This window comes from Pygocentrus nattereri, chromosome 27 (assembly GCF_015220715.1).
Source record: "Pygocentrus nattereri isolate fPygNat1 chromosome 27, fPygNat1.pri, whole genome shotgun sequence".
NCBI lineage: Eukaryota > Metazoa > Chordata > Actinopteri > Characiformes > Serrasalmidae > Pygocentrus > Pygocentrus nattereri.
The window spans coordinates 19,254,830-19,279,637 of record NC_051237.1 but is presented as its reverse complement, the minus strand read 5'-3'; the positions used below and the strand labels follow the sequence as shown (position 1 = coordinate 19,279,637).

Genomic DNA, 24,808 nt, shown 5'->3' with positions numbered 1-24,808 from the left:
TTAAGTAAATTTACCAAGTGAGAGTATATCACTTTATAGGCAGATGTTATAAGAAATTAGAATATTTGTTGCATGGTGTAAGAAATGTGCTTGAAATTGAAAAAACTGCCTGCCACTATAGTTGGTATAGGATATTATATTGTCTGCCTTTACCAAGACCCTAAGATTGGTTATTGTTAGCTCCAGCAGGACAAAGAATACATTGATTTACTAAACAGATGAAGCATTTGCAGTGACCATCTCAGCCCCTGATCTCGACCACACTGAAAAACTCTAGGTTGAGGTAAAGCTGAACTTCTACAAGTGAGGAACAGTGACTGAAAGATCTGGGGAGATTTGTGTGGAGGAATTGTGGCACATTTCTTATTTTTTATTTGACAAATTTTCCTACTGAAAGATTTCTCTTCTGAGTGAAAGATCAAGCTGATAGTGTTGCTGCTGTGACTGTACCTTCCCTCTGACCAGCAGTCTCTCTGTGTTGTGTAGGTGTGCAGGTGTTCGCTCTCTATAACCATGCTGTGGTGCTCTCTGGGTCGCCAAGGTTCTATTCTTTGAGAATTCCACTGCAGGTGCACGAGGAGGCAGGGCTGATCACTACAGTCGACACTCACTGGCTTGATCACATGACCCAGCACTTCAGAAGCGGCGCCCAACTCATTGATGGCTACTTTCATATAGGAGATGATGCGGGTATGGCAGCTAGCAACGGATGAAAGGCGGCAATAGCTGCACATAGCGCAGTAAGCCCATGTAACCTGTAAGCTGACGCATTTGTAATGTGTCTCTTATTGAGTTTTAAATCGATGCTATTTTAAGATGCATGTTAAGTTGTAAAAAGCAAATAAATCCAAGTTGTGCACTAAAATTTGCAGAAAAAAGCCATTTGTTTGTTCTCTGTAGGTGATATGTTAACCTAGAAAATCAACGAAATATGCAATTTGACCGAGGTTGTTCAGTGTTGGTATCTGACTGTGTGACAATATTTCTCAAATTTAAATATGTTACTTCCAATTGAAGAAGTTACATTGCTAATAACAGTCTGGGCAGTTTGGTTTATTAGTTAATACAAATATTCAGAAACTTGATATAGAAGTTTAAAACATGTTTTTCATCCATCCATCCATCCATCCATTATCTTCCGCTTGTCCGGGGTTCGGGTCGCGGGGGCAGCATCCTAAGCAATGAAGCCCAGACCTCCCTTTCCCCAGCCACTTCCACCAGCTCTCCAAGGGGGATTCCGAGGCGCTCCCAGGCCAGCTGGGCGATATAGTCGCGCCAGCGTGTCCTGGGTCTTCCCCGGGGTCTCCTCCCAGGTGGACTCGCCTGTGACACCTCCCGAGGGAGGCGTCCAGGAGGCATCCTAACCAGATGCCCGAACCACCTCAGCTGGCTCCTCTCGACGTGAAGAAGCAGCGGCTCTACTCCGAGTCCTTCCCGGATGACTGAACTTCTCACCCTATCTCTAAGGGAGAGTCCAGACACCCTGCGGAGGAAACTCATTTCGGCTGCTTGTATTCGCGATCTTATTCTTTCGGTCATTACCCAAAGCTCATGACCATAGGTGAGGGTGGGAACGTAGATCGACCGGTAAATCGAGAGCCTTGCCTTATGGCTCAGCTCTTTCTTTACCACAACAGACCGGTAAAGAGCCCGCATCACTGCTGACCCAGCACCAATCCGCCTGTCAATCTCCCGCTCCCTTGTACCATCACTCGTGAACAAGACCCCGAGATACTTGAACTCCTCCACTTGAGGCAAGAGCCTATCCCCGACCCAGAGAGGGCTCTCCACCCTTTTCCGCCTGAGAACCATGGTCTCGGATTTAGAGGTACTGATTCTCATCCCAGCCGCTTCACACTCGGCTGCAAACCGATCCAGCGAAAGCTGAAGTTCGCGGCCTGATGTCCCCAATAGGACCACATCATCTGCAAACAGCAGTGATGTGACCCTGAGGTCACCAAACCGGACACCCTCCATCCCCTGACTGCGCCTAGAAATTCTATCCATAAAAATTATGAATAGAATCGGTGACAAAGGGCAGCCCTGACGGAGTCCAACTCTCACTGGGAACGAGTCTGACTTACTGCCGGCTATGCGAACCAAACTCCAGCTTTGTTTGTACAGGGCCTGAATGGCTCGTAGCAAAGAGCCATGTACCCCGTACTCCCGAAGCACCTCCCACAGAATACCCCGGGGAACACAGTCGAATGCCTTCTCCAGATCCACAAAGCACATGTGGACTGGTTGGGCAAACTCCCATGAACCCTCCAGAATCCTGGAGAGGGTGAAGAGTTGGTCCAGTGTTCCACGACCAGGGCGGAACCCGCACTGTTCCTCCTGGATCCGAGGTTCGACTATAAGCCGGACTCTCTTCTCCAGTACCCCTGCATAGACCTTGCCAGGGAGGCTGAGGAGTGTGATTCCCCTGTAGTTGGAACACACCCTCCGGTCCCCTTTTTTAAAAAGAGGCACCACCACCCCAGTCTGCCAAGCCAGTGGCACCGCCCCCGATGTCCACGCAATGTTGAAAAGACGTGTCAGCCAAGACAGCCCCACAACATCCAGAGCCTTGAGGAACTCAGGGCGGATCTCATCCACCCCTGGAGCCTTGCCACCAAGGAGCTTCTTAACTACCTTAGCGACTTCGGCCTCAGTAATGGACAAGCCTATTCCCATGTCCCCAGACTCAGCCTCCTCACTGGAGAACGTGTCGGTGGGATTGAGAAGGTCCTCAAAGTATTCCTTCCACCGCCCAATGACGTCTTCAGTCGAAGTCAGCAGCACACCATCTCCACTATATACAGTGCTAGTGGCACACTGCTTTCCCTTTCTGAGTCGCCTGACGGTTTGCCAGAATCTTTTCGGAGCCGACTTAAAGTCAGTTTCCAAGGCCTCACCAAACTCCTCCCATACACGGGTTTTTGCCTTGGCAACAACTGAAGCCGCAGATCGCTTGGCCTGTCGATACCTGCCAGCTGCCTCTGGTGTCCCACAGGCCAACCATGCCCGGTAGGACTCCTTCTTCAGCTTGACGGCATCTCTCACCTGGGGTGTCCACCACCGGGTTCGAGGATTACCGCCCCGACAGGCACCAACTACCTTACGGCCACAGCTACAGTCAGCCGCTTCAGCAATGGAGGAACGGAACATGGCCCATTCTGAGTCAATGTCCCCCACCTCCCCCGATATCTGGTCAAAGTTCTGACGGAGGTGTGAGTTGAAGATCAATCTGACAGGTTCTTCTGCTAGACGTTCCCAGCAAACCCTGACTATGCGTTTGGGCTTGCCTGGTCTGACCGGCATCTTCCCCCACCACCTGATCCAACTCACCACCAGGTGGTGATCAGTTGACAGCTCAGCTCCTCTCTTTACCCGAGTGTCCAAAACACATGGCCGCAAGTCCGATGACACGACTACAAAGTCAATCATTGAACTGCGGTCTAGGGTGCCATGTGCACTTATGGACATCCTTGTGTTCAAACATGGTGTTCGTGATGGACAAACTGTGGTTTGCACAGAAGTCCAAAAACTGAACACCACTCGGGTTCAGATCAGAGAGGCCATTCCTCCCAATCACACCCCTCCAGGTCTCAATGTCATTGCCCACGTGAGCGTTGAAGTCCCCCAGGAGGACAATAGAGTCTCCAGGAGGAGCACTTTCAAGCACCCTTCCCAAGGACTCTAAGAAGGCTGGGTACTCTGAACTGCTGTTCGGTGCATAAGCACAGACAACAGTCAGGACCCGTTCCCCAACCCGAAGGCGTAGGGAAGCTACCCTCTCGTCCACCGGAGAAAACCCCAACATACAGGCACCGAGTCGAGGGGCTATGAGAAAGCCCACACCTGCCCGCCGCCTCTCACCATGGGCAACTCCAGAAAAGAATAAAGTCCAGCCCCTCTCAAGGAGATTGGACCCAGAGCCCAAGCTGTGTGTTGAGGTGAGCCCGACTATATCTAGCTGGTATCTCTCAACCTCGCGCACCAACTCAGGCTCCTTCCCCGCCAGTGAGGTAACGTTCCAAGTTCCAAAAGCCAGTTTCAGCAACCGAGGATCAGAACGCCAAGGCCCACGCCTTCGGACACTGCCCGATCCACAACGCACCGAACCCCTACTACTGCCCCTCCCATTGGTGGTGGGTCGATGGGAGGGGGGACTCATGTAACTCCTTCGGGCTGGGCCCGGCCGGGCACCATGAGTAAATGCCCGGCCACCAGACGCTCGCTGGCGAGCCCCTCCCCCAGGCCTGGCTCCAGGGTGGGGCCCCGGTAACCCTGTTCCGGGCAGGGTACACAAGTCCTGTTTTTCTGTGTTCATAGGGGTTATTATGGATCACACTTTGTCTGACCTGTCACCTAGGACCAGTTTGCCATGGGAGACCCTACCAGGAGCTTTTGCTCCAGACAACATAGCTCCTAAGATCATTCAAGCACGCAAACCCCTCCACCACGATAAGGTGGTGATCCAAGGAGAGGACATGTTTTTCTAGTTATGTATTTATTGATGTATTACATACAAACTAAGGCTAGAAGAATTGGGCTGGGTTAGCATTAGGCTAGGTTAGAAGGAATTACAGAATGTAAAATTTAGGTTTAAAATTTGAAATTTGACAGAATATCATATCTAAAGTGAAACATGTAAATTGCTGTTTACAATTAACCTATCACAATCTTTACAATTAAAAAAAAAATTTCCACATCTGTTTGGCTCTTTTGTACGGCAATTACACATCTAATGAACGTTTAACAGAAAGTTAGAATAAAATGTAAAATTGAATGATCTTTGACCTACATGCTCTGCTTATGAGACTGATGCCTTTGCATGCTCAGTCCAAGGCACTGTTTTACCTGCCTCACACTGTTTTGAGTTCTTTGCATATTCATGCTATCCTGTGGTCACTGTAGGCTTCTAATCGTAGTTATTGGTTACCAATGTTTATTCTAAATACTTTGATCTGGTGATGCACGTTTTTTCCATTTAATTATTGCTGTTATATATTCTTTAGTAAATTTTTCACTCATTATTCAGTCTTCTGTGGATCTTCTTAGGTTTTCAGGGTTACTCTTAGGGATTTTTTCCCCTTGCCACTGTCTTGCTTGGTGTAATTCATTATAAAATCACTTAATCAAAAACTCTTTTCAACAAGCATTATTCTGATTTTATCCAAATATTGCCCCCTCTCAGTGTTTCTCTGCTGTCTCTCCACAGAGTCGTCCTCCACTATAGAGAGTGTGTTCATATTCCAGAGTGCATCTGATGACATCATGACGGCTACTACGTACGACGCAATCGTAGTTGAGCAGTGGACGGTCATTGATGTAAGGGCTTGTTGACCCGTGAGCCCATGTTTGTCGTTTTATACAACGATTTCTCTTGTGCATAGTGTTTGTTTATGCATTCTATTGAATAGAATTTGGTCTTCTGGCAATACACTCGAAACCTAAATACCAAATGCTTTCTCTGTAGGGCGTTGCTGTAAAAACAGACTACATCCCTTTGCTGCAGTCTTTAGCTCCATACGGATGGAGGCTGATGTGTGTGCTGTCCACTCCCATAGTCAAAACAAACAGGTATTCACACTGAATCTCACCCTTAATCCTTTTGACATATGAGAGTGTAAGTGTGTTAACATGGGATGTTTGGGTTTTTGTCTTAGTGATGGCAGTTTAGCCACAAAACAGATCCTCTTCCTCCAGAGACCTGTGCTGTCCCGCAAGAGAAGAGACTTCACGGTTTGTACACCACTCCGTGTTCTTTGTGAAGTATTTCCATTGATTTCTTCAGTACTGTAACTAAATGCTCCTCTGCCTATTTTTAAACTCATAGCCTTCAGCTCTGCAGCAAAAAGAAAATGCATTGGCTCTCAAAAAATAAGCATTTTTTGTGTTAAAAAAAGAAAAGGTTTTTTCCGATGGGGATCAGTGAAATTTCCCCATAATATTAAGTTTCACCTACATTCTATCTACACTCATTGTCCATTTTATCACGTCCACTTACCATATAGTGCACTTTTGTTAGCCCCACGTTACCTTGTTCTTTAAAGGTCAGGACCTCCACAGAGCAGGTATTATTTGATTATATGCACCTGTTAATAAAGGTGAAATAGTTGAAATAGCCAAACCTACAAATTAGAAGAATCTGCATACGTCTGGCTAGTGTATTGAAGTCCTATACTTCAGTTAAAGTAGATAATGTTAGTAAAATATTAAATGAATAAAAATAAAAGTTCTCTGTTTATATTTCTACTTGAATTGAAGCACAAAAGCAGTTGCTTTTAACTATACTCAAATATCAAAAGTCAAAGTGGTTTATTCTCACTATTATAGATATTAGTTATGTTATTTATATAACAATTTCTATGACAACCTGTAGCTTTGTGGCCGCAGACATGAAAAACGAGGTTTAAATAGTTTCTGCTAATTGATAAAAGCACATCAGAAACAAATTACATTCTGAATGCTTTTCAGAGATGCCCATGCCTACATACTGCTAAACTATGACTGGGCAATTGGTATTTAGGAAAATCTTGACCAGTCTTGACACATTTTTACAGAAAGCAAGGGAGTGAAAAGAAGGATATTTTATTTTGAAGTGTAGTGGAGTGAAAGATACTCAAAAATAGTATTTTAAGTAAAGTAACAAAATATCTGTACTGTAGTTACTGTCCATCACTGCTTCTGGCCACACAGTGAATGCCAAAATAGTGTAAAATTGACATTTAAAGATATCAAATGAATTAAAATAAAACAGTTGTGCAGTAGGTACAAAGTACAGTAATAGTAATAGTCTAAAATATCAGTTTCTATTGCAGTCTGATGATGTTGTCTTATGAGTTGCTGCTCCAGCAGACACAATTACTCAGTTTATTTCTGGCCACAGATAAAGAGGCTGCTAAATTTAGCTAGGAGCTGTCCATGACAAATGTGTAGAATAGAAACACAGCTGGCAGTTTGTTAGTTTGAGAAGCTCAGAAGAAGACAAGCCTTTAATTGGTGCGTATGTGATTGCCTGTGTTTTTCAGAGGCTTCACCTCAAAGGTCGCGACAAGAGGAACTTGAATAATAAAGAGACAGTAGGGAGGGAAATACTGAGTGCTGCATCTCCGGCGGTGACGGTGGAGAAGGGAACGGAGAGAATGATGAAGGAGAGTGAGAGCTGCATGAAGGATGAAGAGATGGAAAACGAACAGTGTGTGAGAGAGAGCCTGAAAAGGATTGGTGATGATGCAAGGACTTTAACGGATGTTCAAAATAGAGATGTAGCTCAAGAAGAAAAGGTGGAGGTGAAGAGTGCAAGCACCAATCAGGACGCAAAGGGTGGAGTCAAACGTGGCTCACAGGAAGAGGAAGTGAGGCTGCTGGGCCCAGAGCGAGCGCTGTTCTCTGGTGTGTGCTGAGTCAGGTGCTTTATTGAATTATGATTGTGTAACCACTCGTCTCAGTACCGGTTTTAACATGCTCTCATTAGTGTTGCCTCACCGGTTCCCCTCCAGGGAATCTCTGATGCCAAATCAAGGATTGTTCCAGTACTGGTTTTGCTCAAGTGAAGGGTGTGAAGGGTGTTAAGGGTGTTAAGGGTAGTAGGGGAAAGTGAAGTTATATCAGCAGTCATGTATGAGAGATGTAGTAGTTTGGAAGCCCAGAAAATCAAATGGGATGTTTTTGATATCCATCCATCCATCCATCCATCCATCCATCCATCCATTTTCTAAGCCGCTTCTCCGTCAGGGTCGCGGGGGGGTGCTGGAGCCTATCCCAGCAGTCTTCGGGCGAAAGGCAGGATACACCCTGGACAGGTCGCCAGTCCATCGCAGGGATGTTTTTGATATGTTAAACATTATTAAGTAGTTTACAGATACAGCTTTATAAACAGCTTTGTCCACCATAATCTTTAGGCTCAAAAGGAGAAATGCATCAGGTCACAATGATAACCAGGCAAGTTCTGCTACTGAAGTCGGCACTTGTCCACAGAACTCCAGTCTAATGTCCTTCACTTGAGCCAATAAAATAATGTAACTTCTTAAGATTGCCCCAGGGTTTCGACTGAGGGGAAATGATGAGGCCAAGTAGTTAAGGGGTTGTTAGAACTGGGCAGCTGCAATCAGCTTTGTTCACAATTTTGTTTTTTTTTTTAGGTTTTAAAAAGGGAAATGAGTCAGGTCACAGTGATTACACTTAAGTTCACTTGAAAGGCTCTACACTACTGCTCTCCAAACTTCTTCAGACATCTTGAAAAAACACAATTTGTGTTACAGGGTCTGCATGGCTAACAGATTAGCTTACTGTGGCTGACCTAGCAGAGGGCAAGTGCGTTCAGATTGAATAACCGCACTGGAGTGAGTCAAAGTTGGTGAGGGCATATTAAAACTACTGAAACAGGCTCTATATGTACATTTACATTGAGTTGTCAGTTTATTTACGTTTTAAGTGTGTTTTGGAGTTTAGTACTTGCTGACTGTGGCTCCTCTGCTGCTGCATAATTTATCAGCTTTCCTCTACCTCATCCAACCTTGTAAAACAACCATCACAGGACCACCGCTGACTGGTTATTTGCGTGGTGCTATGGTACTGTGTGTGGCACTGGTGCGAGTGTACCAGTAGGGTTTAAATACTTTCACAATTACGCCTCATTTTCCAACCCTCTGCCACTGGCATCACTGACGCTGCCCTCGTCTGGTTCATCTCCTGTATTACTGATAGATTTCAGTGCCCTACCTGAACACAAATGCCGTAACACAAGGGCCCCCCCCCCCAGATTAGTCCTTGGCTCTGACCTTTTTTATTATCTGTGTTGCCTCTTCAGATCATTTGTCACCATGGTCTTCATTTTTTCTACTGTTGACAATAATTAGATCCATATGTGTACCAAGGCTACCACTATCCTTCTCCTACTTTGCTATAATCTTATTAATCTTAATCCATAGTATCAAAGACTGTATTCTCAATTTAGACATTGTGACGTCTTCTGTAGTTTATAACTTCATTCCGCATTAGGGAACTGGTCAAAACTGCTTTTACCTCACTCCTAATACTGCATGATTTTGCCCCATGCTCATCATGATGTTGAAACTCTGGTCTATGTTCTCATGTCGACCTGTCTAGACTACCGCGTCTGTTTTCATTGGTATTCCTGACATAACCATCCACTGTCTTTGGTATCTTCAGAGAGCTACCGGAATTCTCACGTTCTAAAAAAATCTATCACCCCAATTCCATTTCAGTTACCCTGATTATCTTTCCGGGTACATTGGACATCTTTCAGCATCATGGCTCTTAAATTATGCAACACAATCTCTTCAACTTGTCCTTTAAAGCTCAGTATAAATCTCTTGCTCTTCTCTCAACTTTCATTTTCCTCGTCACTCCAGTCAATTTCTATCTCTCTCCAGTTGTTGATATTGTCCATTGCTGCTTTTGTAAAGAGACCTAGGAAGTGTGGGAGAGGCACCATTATTATTATTATTATTATTATTATTATTATTATTATTATTATTATTATTACCGTGCTTTTCCTGTGGTCAGAACGGTCAACCACCCAAGTAATATGTGTCATCCCTTTCCATTAACTATCAAAGTCGATAAATTGTGTAACAACAGATGAGCTGCAATTAGTAATTGTAAACCTATAGTGTGTATATGGTTCGTGTAGCTGATAATATGCTGTGTTGGTGTATGTACTTAATGAACTGGCAACTCTTTGAATGGTTTTATTAGAAATTACTCTCAACTGTGAGGATACAGTGTTTCTATATATAGCTTTTTATAGCTCCTTCCTTAATTTAAAAGAAAATATGACTGCGTTGTTACAGGCTGTGCAGCAGTGAGGAGCCTGTTATGCATAAAGCCATTCTGATATACTGAAAACCTCTTCATTTCTGTGCAAGTTGAAAGATGAGTCTATAACGTGTGTACAAATGTATCTGTAAAGATGTCTATACGTGTGTAATTATTAATATAAACACTTTCCTGTCCAAAAAAAAAATCTTCATTTTTGTTGATTTTTTTTTTTTTTTTTTTAAATGTTTCTACATGATTTGAACACAGCAGATACCTATTCCACGAGGAGCAGACCAATAGAAGTGCTCCAAAATGACTGACGAAATTCTTGTTTACATTAACTGACATTGAAATTTAAGACGTCTCTGCCTTTTGTAAAGTTACTATTTTGGACATACATGTTTTTCTTTGGCTTGCTTTGGATTTCTTTGCTGCTGCCTAGGAGTTGAAATGTGAACAGCTGAGGAATAAACAAAACAATGAAAAAAAACAGATCTGGCCCATGTTGAAAGTGAAATGCATTCAAACCCTCATTGGCCTGGAATGTGACTTGGGGAAAATTGTTAAATGTAAAAGGCAAACAGGATCCTGGGAATGTATCTTAGATAAGCAAGAAAAAAAAAGCTCCAATCTCAAAAACAATAATATTCCTTTCTTTATTTTACAGCTACAGGCATATGAGGCACATAAGACATGAAGCTCCTCTTCATTTCTTTCAAAAACTGATCATCAGGGCTCCACTAAACCCCATGGTGTTTCATATATATATATATATATATATATATATATATATATATATATATATATATATATGCCATTGATGTGATTCACATTATAGTGAATGGAGAGACGTCCCTTCAAGGTTGTTTACATCTTGCCTTACCATGTGTTTCATGTCTGGCAGTATTTGGATACACATGCATCCTCAGGGTGACCAGCTGAGATTTGATTTTGCTTCCCCGCGTAAAAAGCACATTAACACAGTGTTTTCCTGTTATGATACAAGTTTGATGGAAGTTTGGTTTTAGGCACTTTTCATCCTTTCAGCTGCTAGTAAGCAGTCGGCAGACACATTTCTGCTATTGGATTTGCATACAGATCTAGAAAACGCATTGTGTTTACACTTGCGTTGAATCCAGTGAAGATCAGCCTTTGACCGCCTATGAATGAGGTCTGCGGGATCTGATCACAGTACATCCTGATGTGTGTGTTTACACCTGGATTTTCCATGCAGTGAAATCTGAATGTGACCCAATTCTGAAAAAAATGATGTAAGGTGTAAACGGTGCCACGGTGACTTGTTTTACAACTTTGCACTCAAGCAGACACGTTGCCATATTCATTCCAATGTTCTCTAGAAACTGATTGGAGCTACTGTTATAAATAAATATTAAGTTCAAAGTAAAAAAAAAATACAAACTTTTTCCTGTGTACTGCTATTTACAGTTAAAAATGGCTTCACCTCTTTTGCTTGATTTTAACTGTAGTATCCCGAACACACAACACATGACTTTAAAAGTAAGCTGCTGCTTGAAGAAGAAGACAGTGAATTGCACAGATAATAAAAAGTTACTAATTGTATACAATTGTGCGTTTAAATTACTGGTCCATCTAGCTTTTTTGTTTGTTCTGACCGTTGAGGTACTACAGGCTGTAGACATCTAAGCCGAAAGCTACCACCACTTCTCATAAAGGATTCTGTCCTGTGGCAGGCCAACCTGTTGCAAGTCTATGCAAACACACTCAATCATGGGTGGTGGACCGCACAAATAACATAATGTGCGCTGGGGATCTACATGATGCCTCAGCACCTCTTCTGATATCCTTCCACCTATAAGTGAAGACATAGCGTCATACATTTTAATGAACTGTTCACATCTGACATAAATGAATAATGCTTAATTATGCATGACTCACTAGTCGTGTAGGGCTGCAGTTCCTGCTCTACTTCAGAGCTCTGTCGAGTCACATGGAAGCTGCAGGAAAAGTTATCCGGAAATTCCCCACAAACACTGATGATGCTATTCTAAGGAAAAACAAAAGATTAATAATATTTTTAAACAATGTTTTGAACATATTACAAATAGTCTCAAGCATCACTGATGTAATCTGGTTGACCTGTTAGGTCTACCACAAACAACCAAGATTTGACAAGTTTAGTAAACTATTTCAGGCTTGAAGTGTGCTGGCTGCCGCTACTCTCTTTAGCTGTGATCCAAAATACATGTCATACAACACCAGAAGCAATGCTATTAAAAGATTACTTTACAATTCAGTTAGATAAATCTTTAGATTCTCTATTTATATTAAACATGAAATAAAGTCAGCTGTCCTGTTTTGTCAAAATTTCATGACAAATCACAAAAACGTGTTAAAATGTCATTACATTAACATGGGCCAGTCATCATTAAATTTCAAGGGGGTTTCAGTAGAGTGCTGTTCATATTTTTAATAAGTGTATACTTTTCACTGTTAATCTTTGAAGACTCCGTAATCAACAGGTCTAAATTTCATATAGACATAATTATTCGATCAATCGAAAGTTCCTCTTAAATGAACTTGTTGTGTACCAAAATTCAGTCACACAAATGTTTCTGATGAAGTAAAGCAAGCACGTGTGATGGAGGATCAGAATAATTGCTTATAAGTATAGTTATGTTTCAGGGCATATGCTTTTGGTCACTTGGCGCATTTACAGCAGCTCAGCACGTCATATACAGGCACTCACTTTGAAAAGCAGTTCTTCTGTGTTCTTGGCACTGTAACAGAGGTGAGTGCGTCCTGGGATGTATCCATGCGGATGTTTGAGCAGGTCGGCTGTGTGCATTAGGATGGAGTACAGGGGGTTAATGCCCACCCCACCAGCCACCAGCAGGAGGTCCATCACGGAATCGGATGGGCTGGGGTCAAAGCAGAAATTGCCGCCTATTCTCACTGCCACACGAGAGTCCACTGTGCACTGAGAGAGGAAGAGGAAGGTCTGTCCTACTGCATCTCAATACTGACATCAAGTACAGCACTATAAGAAAACCAACACTCAAGGGCATACACTTCTGCTCTGCTTGAGCTACACACGTTTACCTTGGTGTGTATCCAGTGCGCAGGCGGGTGTTCTGCGTACTTCACTGCAAGTTCTATAACTCCTTTTCTTTGCAGAAGGCCAGGGCTGGAGCACACAGAGAAACCACCCACCTTCTCCATGCCCGGGATGAAAAAGTCCACCCTGAACACACAATTCACTCTCATTAAAACGATGTTTCTACTGAATTTATTTTACACACATTTCCCTTTTAGGAACCCAAGACATGCTTTGTGCCCGAAGTTTGAGTTCTGAACTGGAGCTATGGTCTTTTGGGTATACTAGACTCTTTAGTCGGGCCAGAAAACCTGAATATTACCTGAGAACTTTCTGTCTGGACTGATCTTATCAGACACACAGTATTGCATTTTGGATCCGACACTGACCAAAAACCAACAGCCAAGATCACCCAAAGTGCTGTGGGGAACAACCCATGCCTGGATAGCACCAGTTTTAAGCAAATTAATGTGTAGCAACAATAGTAGTGGCATTAAGTTTGAATAACAGTGAATTGTCTACTATTGTCATATCTTCATCAGTATAATGTTGATTTGCATTCGAAACCTAAACACAGAACCTGCGCAGGTCACATTAATGTGTAAAGATGTATAACGTGGTAAAAACTCACACAAAATCCTGCCCGACGTTTCTGACAAATTATTTCAACTTTTACAGGGTTACTTACAGCAGCACATGCACACCATATTTTATTTTAGTTTTATTTTTCCCACTCAACAATATCACTTTTACTTTCATCACAAAAAAAATCTTACATAGTTCTGCTTTGATCACAAGTATAAACGCCATGTGTTTTCTATATCTGCACACAAAGAGGTCTCGACCTCTCTCTTGTCTATAAAGTCTCCAGACAGTGACTCTGGCCACTGCAGAAATCACAGCAGCTGTACGACAAAGCCTTCTCTGCCGATACAAATGATTTGTTCATCTCCCGATGCAGACGACTGTTTTAATGGTTTCTTCTGATAATTGCTAGCAGGTGAGTAACCCTGTTTTCAGTAGGATACCGAAAGTAAAATGGAAACATTTCATTTACACAGGAACCGAAATAAATCTGGTCACAGTAAAGACACATTTCAATGTGAATGTGGCCCAAGTATACTGAGCATATCTAGATACAGATCTGAAGCACATGTTAATGTGGAACATGTCAACAAGTTCTATTTGAAATTATATAACAGCTCAACATAAACAGTGGCATGAAAGTGCTTCACGAATAAGCAATGCAGTTTGTACAACCGGTGAGCTTCCATTACTTGTTAGCTACATTAGCCTCATAAGCCCAGTACAAAAATGCACCAGATACTAAGTCACCATCCATTAGATTTTGGGCAACAATAAAATTGTGCAAATCTGATTTTTGACTGAACCATCGCTTCACATTCACACCATGCTGCAAATCCTTAATAAAGAAGAGTAAATCTCTGCATGATTAAGGGGTTCCCTAAAGAAAAAGGTTCCATATGGCCCCAAAAAGGGTTCTTCTATTGTTACAATGTCAAGCTTGTTACAATAGAAGAACCTTTTCAGGTGCTGTATAGAACCCTTTTATCATGCAAAGGGTTCTTTGAGTGCTCATGGCTCTATATAAAACCATTTTCTTTACTAAACAACCATTTTTTTAAAAAGTGTAGAGTTCTTTCATATTCAACAACCCAGATTACGAATAACGGAAAGAGTACTGTAATAAGCAAGTGCAATATGAGTAACTCAGCCCTCACTGTAAGAACTCCAGAGGAGCATGATATGCACAAAGTAGCGACACAACATATCAGAAAGAAAACTAGAGGCAAACAAACCTGAAAATGCAACATTTCCACTAGTTGCTCTTAGCAATTTCTTAAGTTTATGCGCAACACAAATAGGCGACAACACATATGATACCCGACCACGTACGCCCACTCTCTCACTGGCCTCTGAATTATTTATTATTTAAGAACAACAGTCATATGGTCCGGAGGAGTTTCTCTGCATGAATTTACATAAATCATCCAGTGACTTTTTCACCCCTTTCCTTTTGCTCGCACTCACTTAAGCAGAGTGCGCACACACACACACGTTCCCTAAAATAAATCAGTCATTTCATGGACAACAAGTAATTGTCTCTCTCTCTTAAACCAGCAGCGTTCAATTTCATTCGGCTCTGCACTGCGCTGATAAAATAACTAATTCTAACAAAATGCAATTATTACTGAATGTTTTCTGTTATTGTGAAGTTAAAGCAGCAATAACAAACAGTGGAAACTGTACCCTTCAGCCTACATTTGGATTCACAGCACCGTTTTACCTGTTAGACCCAGAATCGCTTGCATTTAAGCCAAACCTTTCTTGTTCTTTTATGTCCACTTTTTAATTTCCATTTGTTTTGCACCCAAATTCCAGGAAGCCATCATCCCCTTGGCATCATGCTGTGCTGGAACTGTTCTTAAGCCCATGCTTCGACTCTCAACCCAGAGAATTGAATCAAACTCATTGAGACAAAGACTTTTTTTTTTTCGCTGAGAGCCCCTTACGAAAAAATGCTTTTGAACATTGTGTCCATCCACTACACTAATGTGCAGTAGACAAGTGCTGATATTCAATAATATGATACTGCAATATTCAACACATTATTGTTATCATACACATCCTGAAATACAGTCAGTGTTTTAGTCAAATAAGATGATCTAGACATGCAGATCATGCTTTCATGCTATACTTGATGTCTGTACAGCTGTTTAAGTGTGTTATTGTTCTGAGTGCCTTCACAGCTCACAGTAAACGTACTGCTGTCCTTTCATACTCAACATTGGCAGTGTTATGCCTGATGTGCAGTCATCACCTGATCATGGAACTGAAGAATGGGAGGCTACACAGGTGCTCTTAAGCGTTCAAGTACAACACTTGGTTAAAATGTCTCACAAACCTTTGACATGATCTATACTGTATTATATTCGACAGCTGGACACCAGGTTAGTCCTTAGCCACTCCAAACCGGTCCATGTTTCTCTCTAACTCTGCTAGCAACATGTCTGTGTTCAGGTAGGCATGTGCCAGTACAAAAAATGTATCAGGATAATATATATGTGTATGTGTTTATATACAACCCAATTCCAATTAAGCTGGGATGTTGTGTAAAACACAAATAAAAAAAGAATACGATGATTTTGCAAATCCTTTTCAACCTATATTGAATTGAATACACTACAAAGACGAGATATTTAATGTTCAAAGGGATAAACTTTATTGTTTTTTGCAAATATTCACTCATTTTGAATTTGATGCCTGCAACACAATCCAAAGAAGTTGCAAGGGACTGTTGAGCAACTGAAGCTGTACATCAAGCAAGAATGGGAAAGAATTCCACCTACAAAGCAATCAACACAATCAGTGTCCTCAGTTCCCAAACGCTTATTGAGTGTTTAAAGGAAAGGTGATGTAACACAGTGGGAAACACGCCCCTGTCCCAACTTCTTTGGAGCGTGTTGCAGGCATCAAATTCAAAATTGTGAAAATTCAAAAGTGAAGCCCAAAATTATTCATACCCCTGGAAAATTTTGACTTAAAGTTACTTTTATTCAACCAGCAATTTTTTTTTTGACCGGAAATGACACGGGCCTCTCCCAGAAGATCATAAGACGATGTACAAGAGGCATTGTGGAAAAAAAATATTTCTCAGCTTTTATTTACATTTGAACAAAAAGTGGCATGTCCAAAATTAGTCATACCCTTCTCAATAATCATTAGAAAAGCCTTTATTGGCTATTACAGCAATCAAACGCTTCCTATAATTGCTGACCAGCTTGTTGCATGTCTCCACTTGTATTTTTGCCCATTCATCTCTAGTGATGAGCTCCAGCTCTTTCAGGTTGGAGGGTCTCCTTGCCATCATCGTGATCTTTAGCCACAATGCGCAGCCGCAGGTCCTTAGTGAGCTCCTTTGTCTTAGCCATGACTGTCCACAAACCAACTGCAGAGAGCTGCTGTTTTTCACCTGTTGAGTTGATTAAAACGGCTGTTCCCAATGAATCAGGGTAATTTGGATGATTTAGAACAGCTTGGACTGAGAATGGTATAGAACTTTGGATTTTCCCATAGACTGTCATAGTTTGCAAAGGGTATGAATAATTTTGGACATGCCACTTCTTGTTTAAATGTAAATAAAAGCTGAGAAATATTTTTTCCACAATGATGCCTCTTGTACATCGTCTTATTATCTTCTGGGAGATGCCTGTGTCACTTCCGGTCAAAACAAAAACTGCTGGTTGAATAAAAGTAACTTTAAGTCAAAATTGCCAGGGGCAATTATATTTATCCCCCTGCAAATAATTGCAGGGGGATAAATATAAAATACAGCACGGCACTGTTTATTTGACCAAGACGTTTCTTCTGGCTGGAAATTACATAAGAGGACAAGACATTGTGCTATTGCAGTAAATGACAATGTTTTCACATTTCTATGAAAATGCCTTGTCCAAAATTGTGTGATAGTAAATACCAAAAGCCTTTATTTGCCATTAGAACAATCAATCAATTCTTATAAGTGCTAACAAGCTTTTTGCATGTCTCCACAGGGACTTTGGACAACTCCTCTTTTACAATGATCTCAAGTTGGAAGGCTGTCAAGTGGGAAGGCTTCCTTGGTCTTTAGGTCCCTCCACAGACTTATAATGGGATTCAGGTTTGGAGTCTGGCTAGGCCACTCCCAAATGTAGATATTATTTTCTGTTAACCATTTCTCACCACTTTGGCTGAAGGTTTGGGATCATTGTCTTGCTGGAAAGGCCAATGCAGGCCAAGGCTGTGTTTTTAGACTGAGTGACATTTTCCTCCAGAATCTTAATGTAGTCCTCATTAGTCATGAAGCCATTTACTCTGACAAGGTTGCCTGGCCCATTGGCTGAAAAACACTCCCAAAGCATTAAATTCCCACCACCATGCTTGACCGTGGAGAACGATTATCTTGGGGTTGAACACTTCTGCTTACTTTCGCCAAATGAAGGCCACGTACCTGTGTCCAATCAACCCCATGTGCTTCATCTCTCCATAGAATTGATGGAATATTTTTGGGGTAAGCAAGCTTTTCTGTGCCTGTCTTGGAGCAGTGGATGCTTCTCGTGACTGCCTTGTGCAGTGTCTGTTGCAGAATCTGCCTTGAGATGCTGGTACCAGAACTGCTCATAGTCATCAGGATGACCTTGGTGGTGATCCTTGGATTCTTCCTGGCCTCTCACGCTACCATTCTTGCCAGCACAGGGGTCATATTTGGCTAACATACTGGGCTATTAAAATTCACTCTAAATCAAACACATGGGTATTGACACGGGAATAATTTTGGGCTTAACTACATGCTGCAGCAGTCTTTATAAAAGGCGCTTAATGTGGAAACCTTTACCAGCAGCCTCTATTTATCAGATACATTGGCAATAAGAATTCTCATTTCTGCTAGCTGGAATATGAGATTTCAAGCCTTTGAGTTTTATCCACACTGGGTTCAATACTACGAAGCTTGAGTCTACCCAAGGACTCTGGACAAACGTTGCTTGGGTGAGATGTGAATGTACACCCAGAACAATTATGACAGGAGGAGCCATTTTTGCACTTAGTTTGATTTGTGTTATTCAATTTAATTTCATTTGTTTTGTTATCACTATCATTATCTGCTTCTAAGACTGTGCTCCCTCTACAGGTAGAGGGGGAGTTCCAAATGCATTAATGGACTGGTCTACCTGGCCTCTGGGGGGTGCTGGTACCAGCTGATACAGTCTTTAAACATGTGGTGCACCTGAGTTGTTTGTTTGTTAGGCTAACAAAGGCAATTCATTAGATACCTTTTATTTTGTTTCTTTTTTGTTTAAAATAAATAACCAACATCAGCATCAACTCAAACATCTGCCTGGACCTGGATTTCTTATGCATTGCATGTGTTAAGCAATTATCACCAGTTACTTCCACACTGGATTTAAGCAAACTTTGTTTTGGTGGATCAAAGAACTTTTTGCCAAAACAAACACTGTACTAACACAGAGGCTGCACATCTAAAACAACTTCTCCAGATAAATCAACATGTTCAGGAGCATGCCACACAGTCATATGCAAAAGTTTGTGCACTCATGGTCAAACTACGTTTTATTGATTTCCTAAGGGACACAGAATGCACATCAGCACATTATATTTTATTTTAGATAAATAGACACTGTGCAATAAAATTTGCAGAAAAATACTATATTTAAGTTTGTCCCTGTAGAAGATGCGTTAATGTATTTCACTTACAATAACAACAAAATGTATTTTGACCAGATGTGTTCAAACTTTTGCATATGACTGAACAAATCCAAACATAATAGATTAAAGCCCCTGGGAACCTAAATGCATGGTTTCTTTCTAATCAGGTAAATGCTGCCCTTGTCCACAACATACATGTCCTATGAATAACCGTATGTCCAATAAATCATCGATTTTTTTTTTTTCTAATTTTCTCTGCTGTCAGTGTAAACTGGGTAGTCCTAATTGTGAGTAAACCTTGCATATGTTTTACCTTCACCATTCACAAGGCTGACGTGGCCTCTTCGAATCAGGAACAACCTGGCGAGAGAAAGCTAATCTAGCAAGCTAGCTCACCTGTCTGCCTTCCTTGTGGGCATTCCCTGGCTGTATACCCAGCGGTAAAGCGAAAACGTTGGGGCAAAACTTTTCAAAGGAAGGAATATTTTCTGGCACATCTGTAAAACTGTCCCAATATATCATATTATAGTTGGTTCCAGTGGAGGAGTACTAGGAAGTTTCTGTATTGCTCTTTATAGTGGCTGGGTCTAGACATAGAGTCAAGACACAAACAAAAGGGAACCAAGACTGAGTAAATGATGATGATGGCTACAGTCTCTGCTATTGTACTATTTTCCATTTTTATGTAACATGCATATAGCCAATATCCATTGCTCGTGTTTTACATCACCCAGCATGTGCTTTAGAACTCCTACTTGAAATGTAAATAAAGTGACAACCAGACTGCTAATCACATTGGCTCCATTCCTTCAGGCTTCTTGCATTTGGGTGGTAGTAAAAGAATGACAGGTAGTTCATACATTACTGGGTGCATTCTTATAGTCAGCTCAACACCTCTGTTTTGGAGGTCCAAAAACAAGTCATTTTCTATGCTTACACCGCCCTCTCCTGGACCGCTGAAGTAAACACATTTTCATTCTCAGTATAAAACAATTCTATTTCACACCAATTCATTGTCCCTGCAGTCATTAATGATGTGAGCATGCATGTAATCACAGTGAGGCAATCACAGTTACACATGTCTAATGAATGATCCACAGGTCTAAGCATTAAACAATCACATTTCTTACCATTGGCCAGCACGAAAGCTAAAGTCAGGATGTGGCACTTCTAGTCGGAGTCTCTTGACTGTGTCGGACTCGTTTGTGATACTGCACACTCGAGCAGTAAACAGGGCCTGTTAAACACACACACACACACACACACACACACACAACACACACACACACTTTTGAATAACTAAAGAACATTTTCAACAGCAATGTTTAAATTCAAAGGATATTTTACATTAAACGTTTTCAAAAAGTCTGTTAATGCAGGCAATGAAAACAGAAAGTGCAATTTTATAAAACTCTTGCAAAACCTCTTGCAATTCAGCTTTACTGAACATGTCATTTGTTGATACCTTAACTATTTTAGGAGGGTAAACAGTGCATTTACACATATATTTAATGTCGCGACAGATTTTAATTACATGGTTCTTACAACAAACCAAAAACAGCATGACAGAGGTAGAGCTGGACTGAGGAGGAGACGAGTTTTAACTTACAGAAAAAGATATCTTAAAAGGATACAGCCTTTCTAAATGGAAAGTGCTAAAAAACTCTATGCGGCAGAGAAACCTGACCGCTCAGGTAAGTGCTCTGAAGGAAAAATAATAATTACACGTTAAAAATAAAATTAAAACTTCTCTGTCAGTAGTTTATAGGGAAGTCGGGGAGGTCAAAAGTACAAAAGATACAACATACACTGAATAAGAGAAGACAAGAAGTCCAAAACACTTTTTAAAGTATAAACCAAATCTTATACAACAACTGTAGACTATTATTTTGTTATGCACTTTTTATTGCTTAAAGCCAGTTTATCATTTAGATATTGTTGGAAGTCAATGGAAATTTTGCTGAACAGATGGAAATGATTGAAAATGTAAGCACAGATGCTTCAACAACCGCTGGCATGACCAAGAGATGCAAAGCACCGGTAAGCCTAAGAATGGCCGAGATACAGTTTACTAAAGAGCCTGTATAGGGGACAAAGCCTCGTGGACAGATAAGACAAAAATGAACTTGCACCAGAATAATGGGAATAGGAAAATAAAGGAATTGCTGACCACATTATCTGTGAAACACACTGGAAGGAACCTGTGTGGCTGCCTGTGGAACTGACTGCTGATGGCAGCAGCAGGAGGTGAGGTGTACAGAGGTAACTTCAGATCCAAACAAACACCTCAAAACCCAGTGGAGGGTGGGACATTTGCCCCAAATGTGCTATTAAATTGAGTTTTTTCAAAGGAAAAAAAAAAGAACATTTCTTGACTGGTAAAGTCAATCAACCCATCCAAAGCCTTTTGCAGTCACTTAATTGACCACAGACAACACTTTTTGTTCACTGAAATCTTAATAGGTGTGGGCAATGTATTAAGTGGACCAGACCAGCGACGGTAAAGCTTTTAAAAACAGCAAAGCTTTTAAAACCAGCACATATTAGTGACACCTGGTGGCTAAAAGCATTATCAGCAGCTAAAAATCGAATTATTGCTACTCTGTCTTGGGAGATGTTTTAAGATTCAAGTCAATATCAAATCTTCATATTAATTCTGACAAACTCATGCACAAGTGTTTGGTACTGGATTAAAGCCATGGTACCTCGGCCCGGCTTGTTCCATGATTCAGTTTCCAAAGCGGGTTGTGTGCAGAAGTTTCAGACGTCATTGGTCATGTGTGTTTTTGGAAAGCAAACCAAGCACTGACACCATGCCTCAAATGAAGTGAGCTGCTTTTCTGATACGTGTCATTCTACAGAAACATCCACTTTTTTCATTTATCTGTAGGAGTCACTGGTGTTACTGACTGTCATTGGTGTTGCACACAAGAAAGGTAACACCAGAGACAGTAACACCAGTGACAGGGGGATCAAACCACTTTGTCAATCATGGAATATCATCTAAAGAAGTCATTTAATCCATTTGTATTCTACTTTTTTCCCCCACAATTACCCAACTAAAAGCTTCAAATGAGATCAGGAGCTAAATGAGAACATTTCTGATAATTGAAAAGACACAGTAGACTTACCACGTGCTTTTCTTCATAGATCTTCAGAAAATAGAGAAAAAGAAGTCCAGTGATGTCATCAGTGTGATTTTTATTTCAAAATAAGAGATTTTTTGTCACACCATAACACCAGTGACACGACTCATGGGGAAAGCTTTCAATATATATTTATATATATTTATTTAGGATTGGTATTATTTATGTAGCTTTAATCACATATTTCATAGCCATGTACAGATTACTGCAGTTAAAATTGCAAATTCAAAATGTAGCACTCACCCTTTACACCAGACTGTGAGGATGAGCACTTGGGCGGTGGGTGATTGGAATTCTATATGATTTATTTAATAACTTATACCTGTAAATGCTAGGGACACAAAAATGGATGTTTCCATAGAATGACTCACATGTTCCAAAGCTTCAGTATCAAGGATGACATCACTAGTCCAAATATATATTGCTCCGATATCCCTGAACTAAAATCTGAATCATGAATAATGGTGTAAAATTATGATTATTTACAAGTGTTTGTTATTGAATTGTTATACATGGGACTGTCCCCATTTGTTAAACATGCTCCTAGTTATATGAAAGGCATTTGACATAAGATTGGGACATCAGCCAAATAACATCATACCAGCACAGGACATGTGACCCCTCATCTAAATAGACTAGTGTGACCCTTCACCTAAAAACATTTTATTGCAGACACAAGCGTTTCAGAGCCCAATGCTATAAAATTACACAAAACAAAAGGCTTTAATGAAAGTGCAACAAACAACTAATCAGAATTAATTCAGTCATCTATAATATGAGCACAGATCTCTGACCACTTATATGTGACCCACTGATCTCTAACAGGTGGTTTACATTTCTAATAGAGTCTTAATATTTTTATACATGGTTGACATTAGAATCTCTCATCTGACCAACCAGAGCTTAACAGCTCAACAAACGTTCACAGACAACGCCGATTGTTTATAAAAGTATCAGACATACTTGAAGAGTGACACCAGTGACTCACCTCTTGCCTATAAACATTAGCCGTCCTTTCAAGGTGGTCAGCTTGTCTAGACATTTTTCTAGGGGACAAAAAATAAATGACAAGTCAGACAAGCCAACAGACGTCACCACTACTCAGGTTCACAGCATACTTACAATAAACTCACAGTCCTGATAAAACATACTGTTATATGTGGCTACAGGGTCCAAACTACCAAACAATTCAATTACATGATCATTACTGGATCTTGCAGATGTAACATGTTTACTACACGTTTGTCGATCAGTTTTATCAGGTAACAGCTTAACAAACAGCTGACAGTCAGGTCCTACAGGTACTCACCGCATGGATTTAGACACGGCGCCAGATCTGGTCAGCACTGACCCCAGAGTCCCGACGACACCTCTAGCCGTGGTTTTTAAAATCCAAGGGGCGCTCATGGCAGCGAGAGATGGACTCTGGACACCCAGTCTCTCCTCAGTTAGCGTTACAGGATAACTAAGAGAGAGCAAGCAGCCCAAGAGAGAGCAGTTAACACCTTAAATACCAAGTATTACAGACCAGCCGTTAAAGAGCCCTTCATTAACCCACTGAAAAAAGGACCAACATCTGGATGCCTACATCATAAGTGAGCCTGCCAGCAGTCACTGAGTGTGAACACAGGCGTGATGACCTGCTTCTAGCTCTGTGTTTTAACTAACTAGCGTCAGCCACCTCGGCATGCCGCGCTCCAATTACCCTACTTGTGTCCTAACTAGTGTCTAGAATTGTATCCGCCATCGCGGGTCGACTCGCGGAACGTTATTCGAGTCCTATTTAAAGTGTGATAAAGCCACTCGACCGGATCTTCACCTGTGAGCTCTAGAAATGCACTGTGGTGTTATTCGACAGTCTTAAGCGAACGTTAACGACGACGACCTCGCAGTGCAGTCGGAATGCAGCGCTTTAACTGTGTCTAGTATGATTAGCTAGGTTTCCACTGTAGTCTACGAGTATGCAGAACGCAGCTCAGCCAATGGGAACACCGCCGGATTGGTGCCGGCAGGCTAGCTTAGCTTACTCGTTCAATGGTCCAGTTTTACAGTGAAGCAAAAATATTTTTAATGCAAACTTTAGGCCTAAAAGCATATATCCATTCTGTCAATACAACCCACCTGTTATTTCCTCTTGATCTCCAGCGCTTGCGTCAGTCCGGCTGTTTAACCTCGGTCGTGATCTCTGGAAACACACGAGTGAAATGGAAGTAGTTCCGAGTCGCTTGCTTGCGTAGAGATGCGCTGTGTTGTGCGTCATTTGGGCGGTACAGGTGCAAAATGATATATGTGTGTATATACATATACAAGCCGCTTCTCCCTCAGGGTCCCCCCGCGACCCTATATATATATATATATATATATATATATATATATATATATATATATATATATATATATATATATATATATATATGAGAGACACGGAGTGTATTGTGTATTACAAATATATACACGTGTGTATTAGTCTTCTACTGAGGAAAATCGTACCCTGATTAACCGTGGAGGCTGTTTACTTAAATATAGCCAAAAGATGAATTCTGAGCACAAAAAAAATGTTTTATGACTTTATGACTTTTAAGCGCTT

The 24,808-nt window shown here is 41.3% G+C and overlaps 2 protein-coding genes across 4 annotated transcripts in view; one reads left to right on the top strand and one right to left on the bottom strand.

Moving 5' to 3' along the window:
- Nucleotides 1-9,960, top strand: part of rftn1a (raftlin, lipid raft linker 1a) — a 46,378-nt gene extending 36,418 nt beyond the window's left edge. For both annotated transcript variants that reach the window (XM_037535548.1, XM_017684334.2), the window contains exons 6-10: nucleotides 487-690; nucleotides 5,207-5,316; nucleotides 5,465-5,568; nucleotides 5,655-5,730; nucleotides 7,020-9,960. In XM_037535548.1, coding sequence (XP_037391445.1) covers nucleotides 487-690; nucleotides 5,207-5,316; nucleotides 5,465-5,568; nucleotides 5,655-5,730; nucleotides 7,020-7,394 — 869 coding nt within the window. In that variant the 3' untranslated portion in view covers nucleotides 7,395-9,960. The remainder of the gene's footprint in view (nucleotides 1-486; nucleotides 691-5,206; nucleotides 5,317-5,464; nucleotides 5,569-5,654; nucleotides 5,731-7,019) is intronic.
- A 446-nt stretch (nucleotides 9,961-10,406) lies between these two features.
- oxnad1 (oxidoreductase NAD-binding domain containing 1) lies at nucleotides 10,407-24,435 on the bottom strand. Of its 2 annotated transcripts, none has more exons than XM_017684340.2 (8): nucleotides 24,343-24,435; nucleotides 23,531-23,686; nucleotides 23,210-23,267; nucleotides 20,206-20,312; nucleotides 12,856-12,997; nucleotides 12,503-12,733; nucleotides 11,692-11,800; nucleotides 10,407-11,605 (listed from the first exon to the last, which is right to left on the bottom strand). In XM_017684340.2, the coding sequence occupies exons 2-8, from the start codon at nucleotides 23,626-23,628 to the stop codon at nucleotides 11,448-11,450; spliced, it is 903 nt and encodes a 300-aa protein (XP_017539829.1). In that variant the 5' UTR covers nucleotides 23,629-23,686; nucleotides 24,343-24,435; the 3' UTR covers nucleotides 10,407-11,447. The 2 variants fall into 2 exon arrangements, with proteins under 2 accessions (XP_017539829.1, XP_017539828.2); XM_017684339.2 differs by lacking the exon at nucleotides 24,343-24,435 and adding an exon at nucleotides 23,810-23,897.
- Between the last annotated feature and the right edge of the window lie 373 nt (nucleotides 24,436-24,808).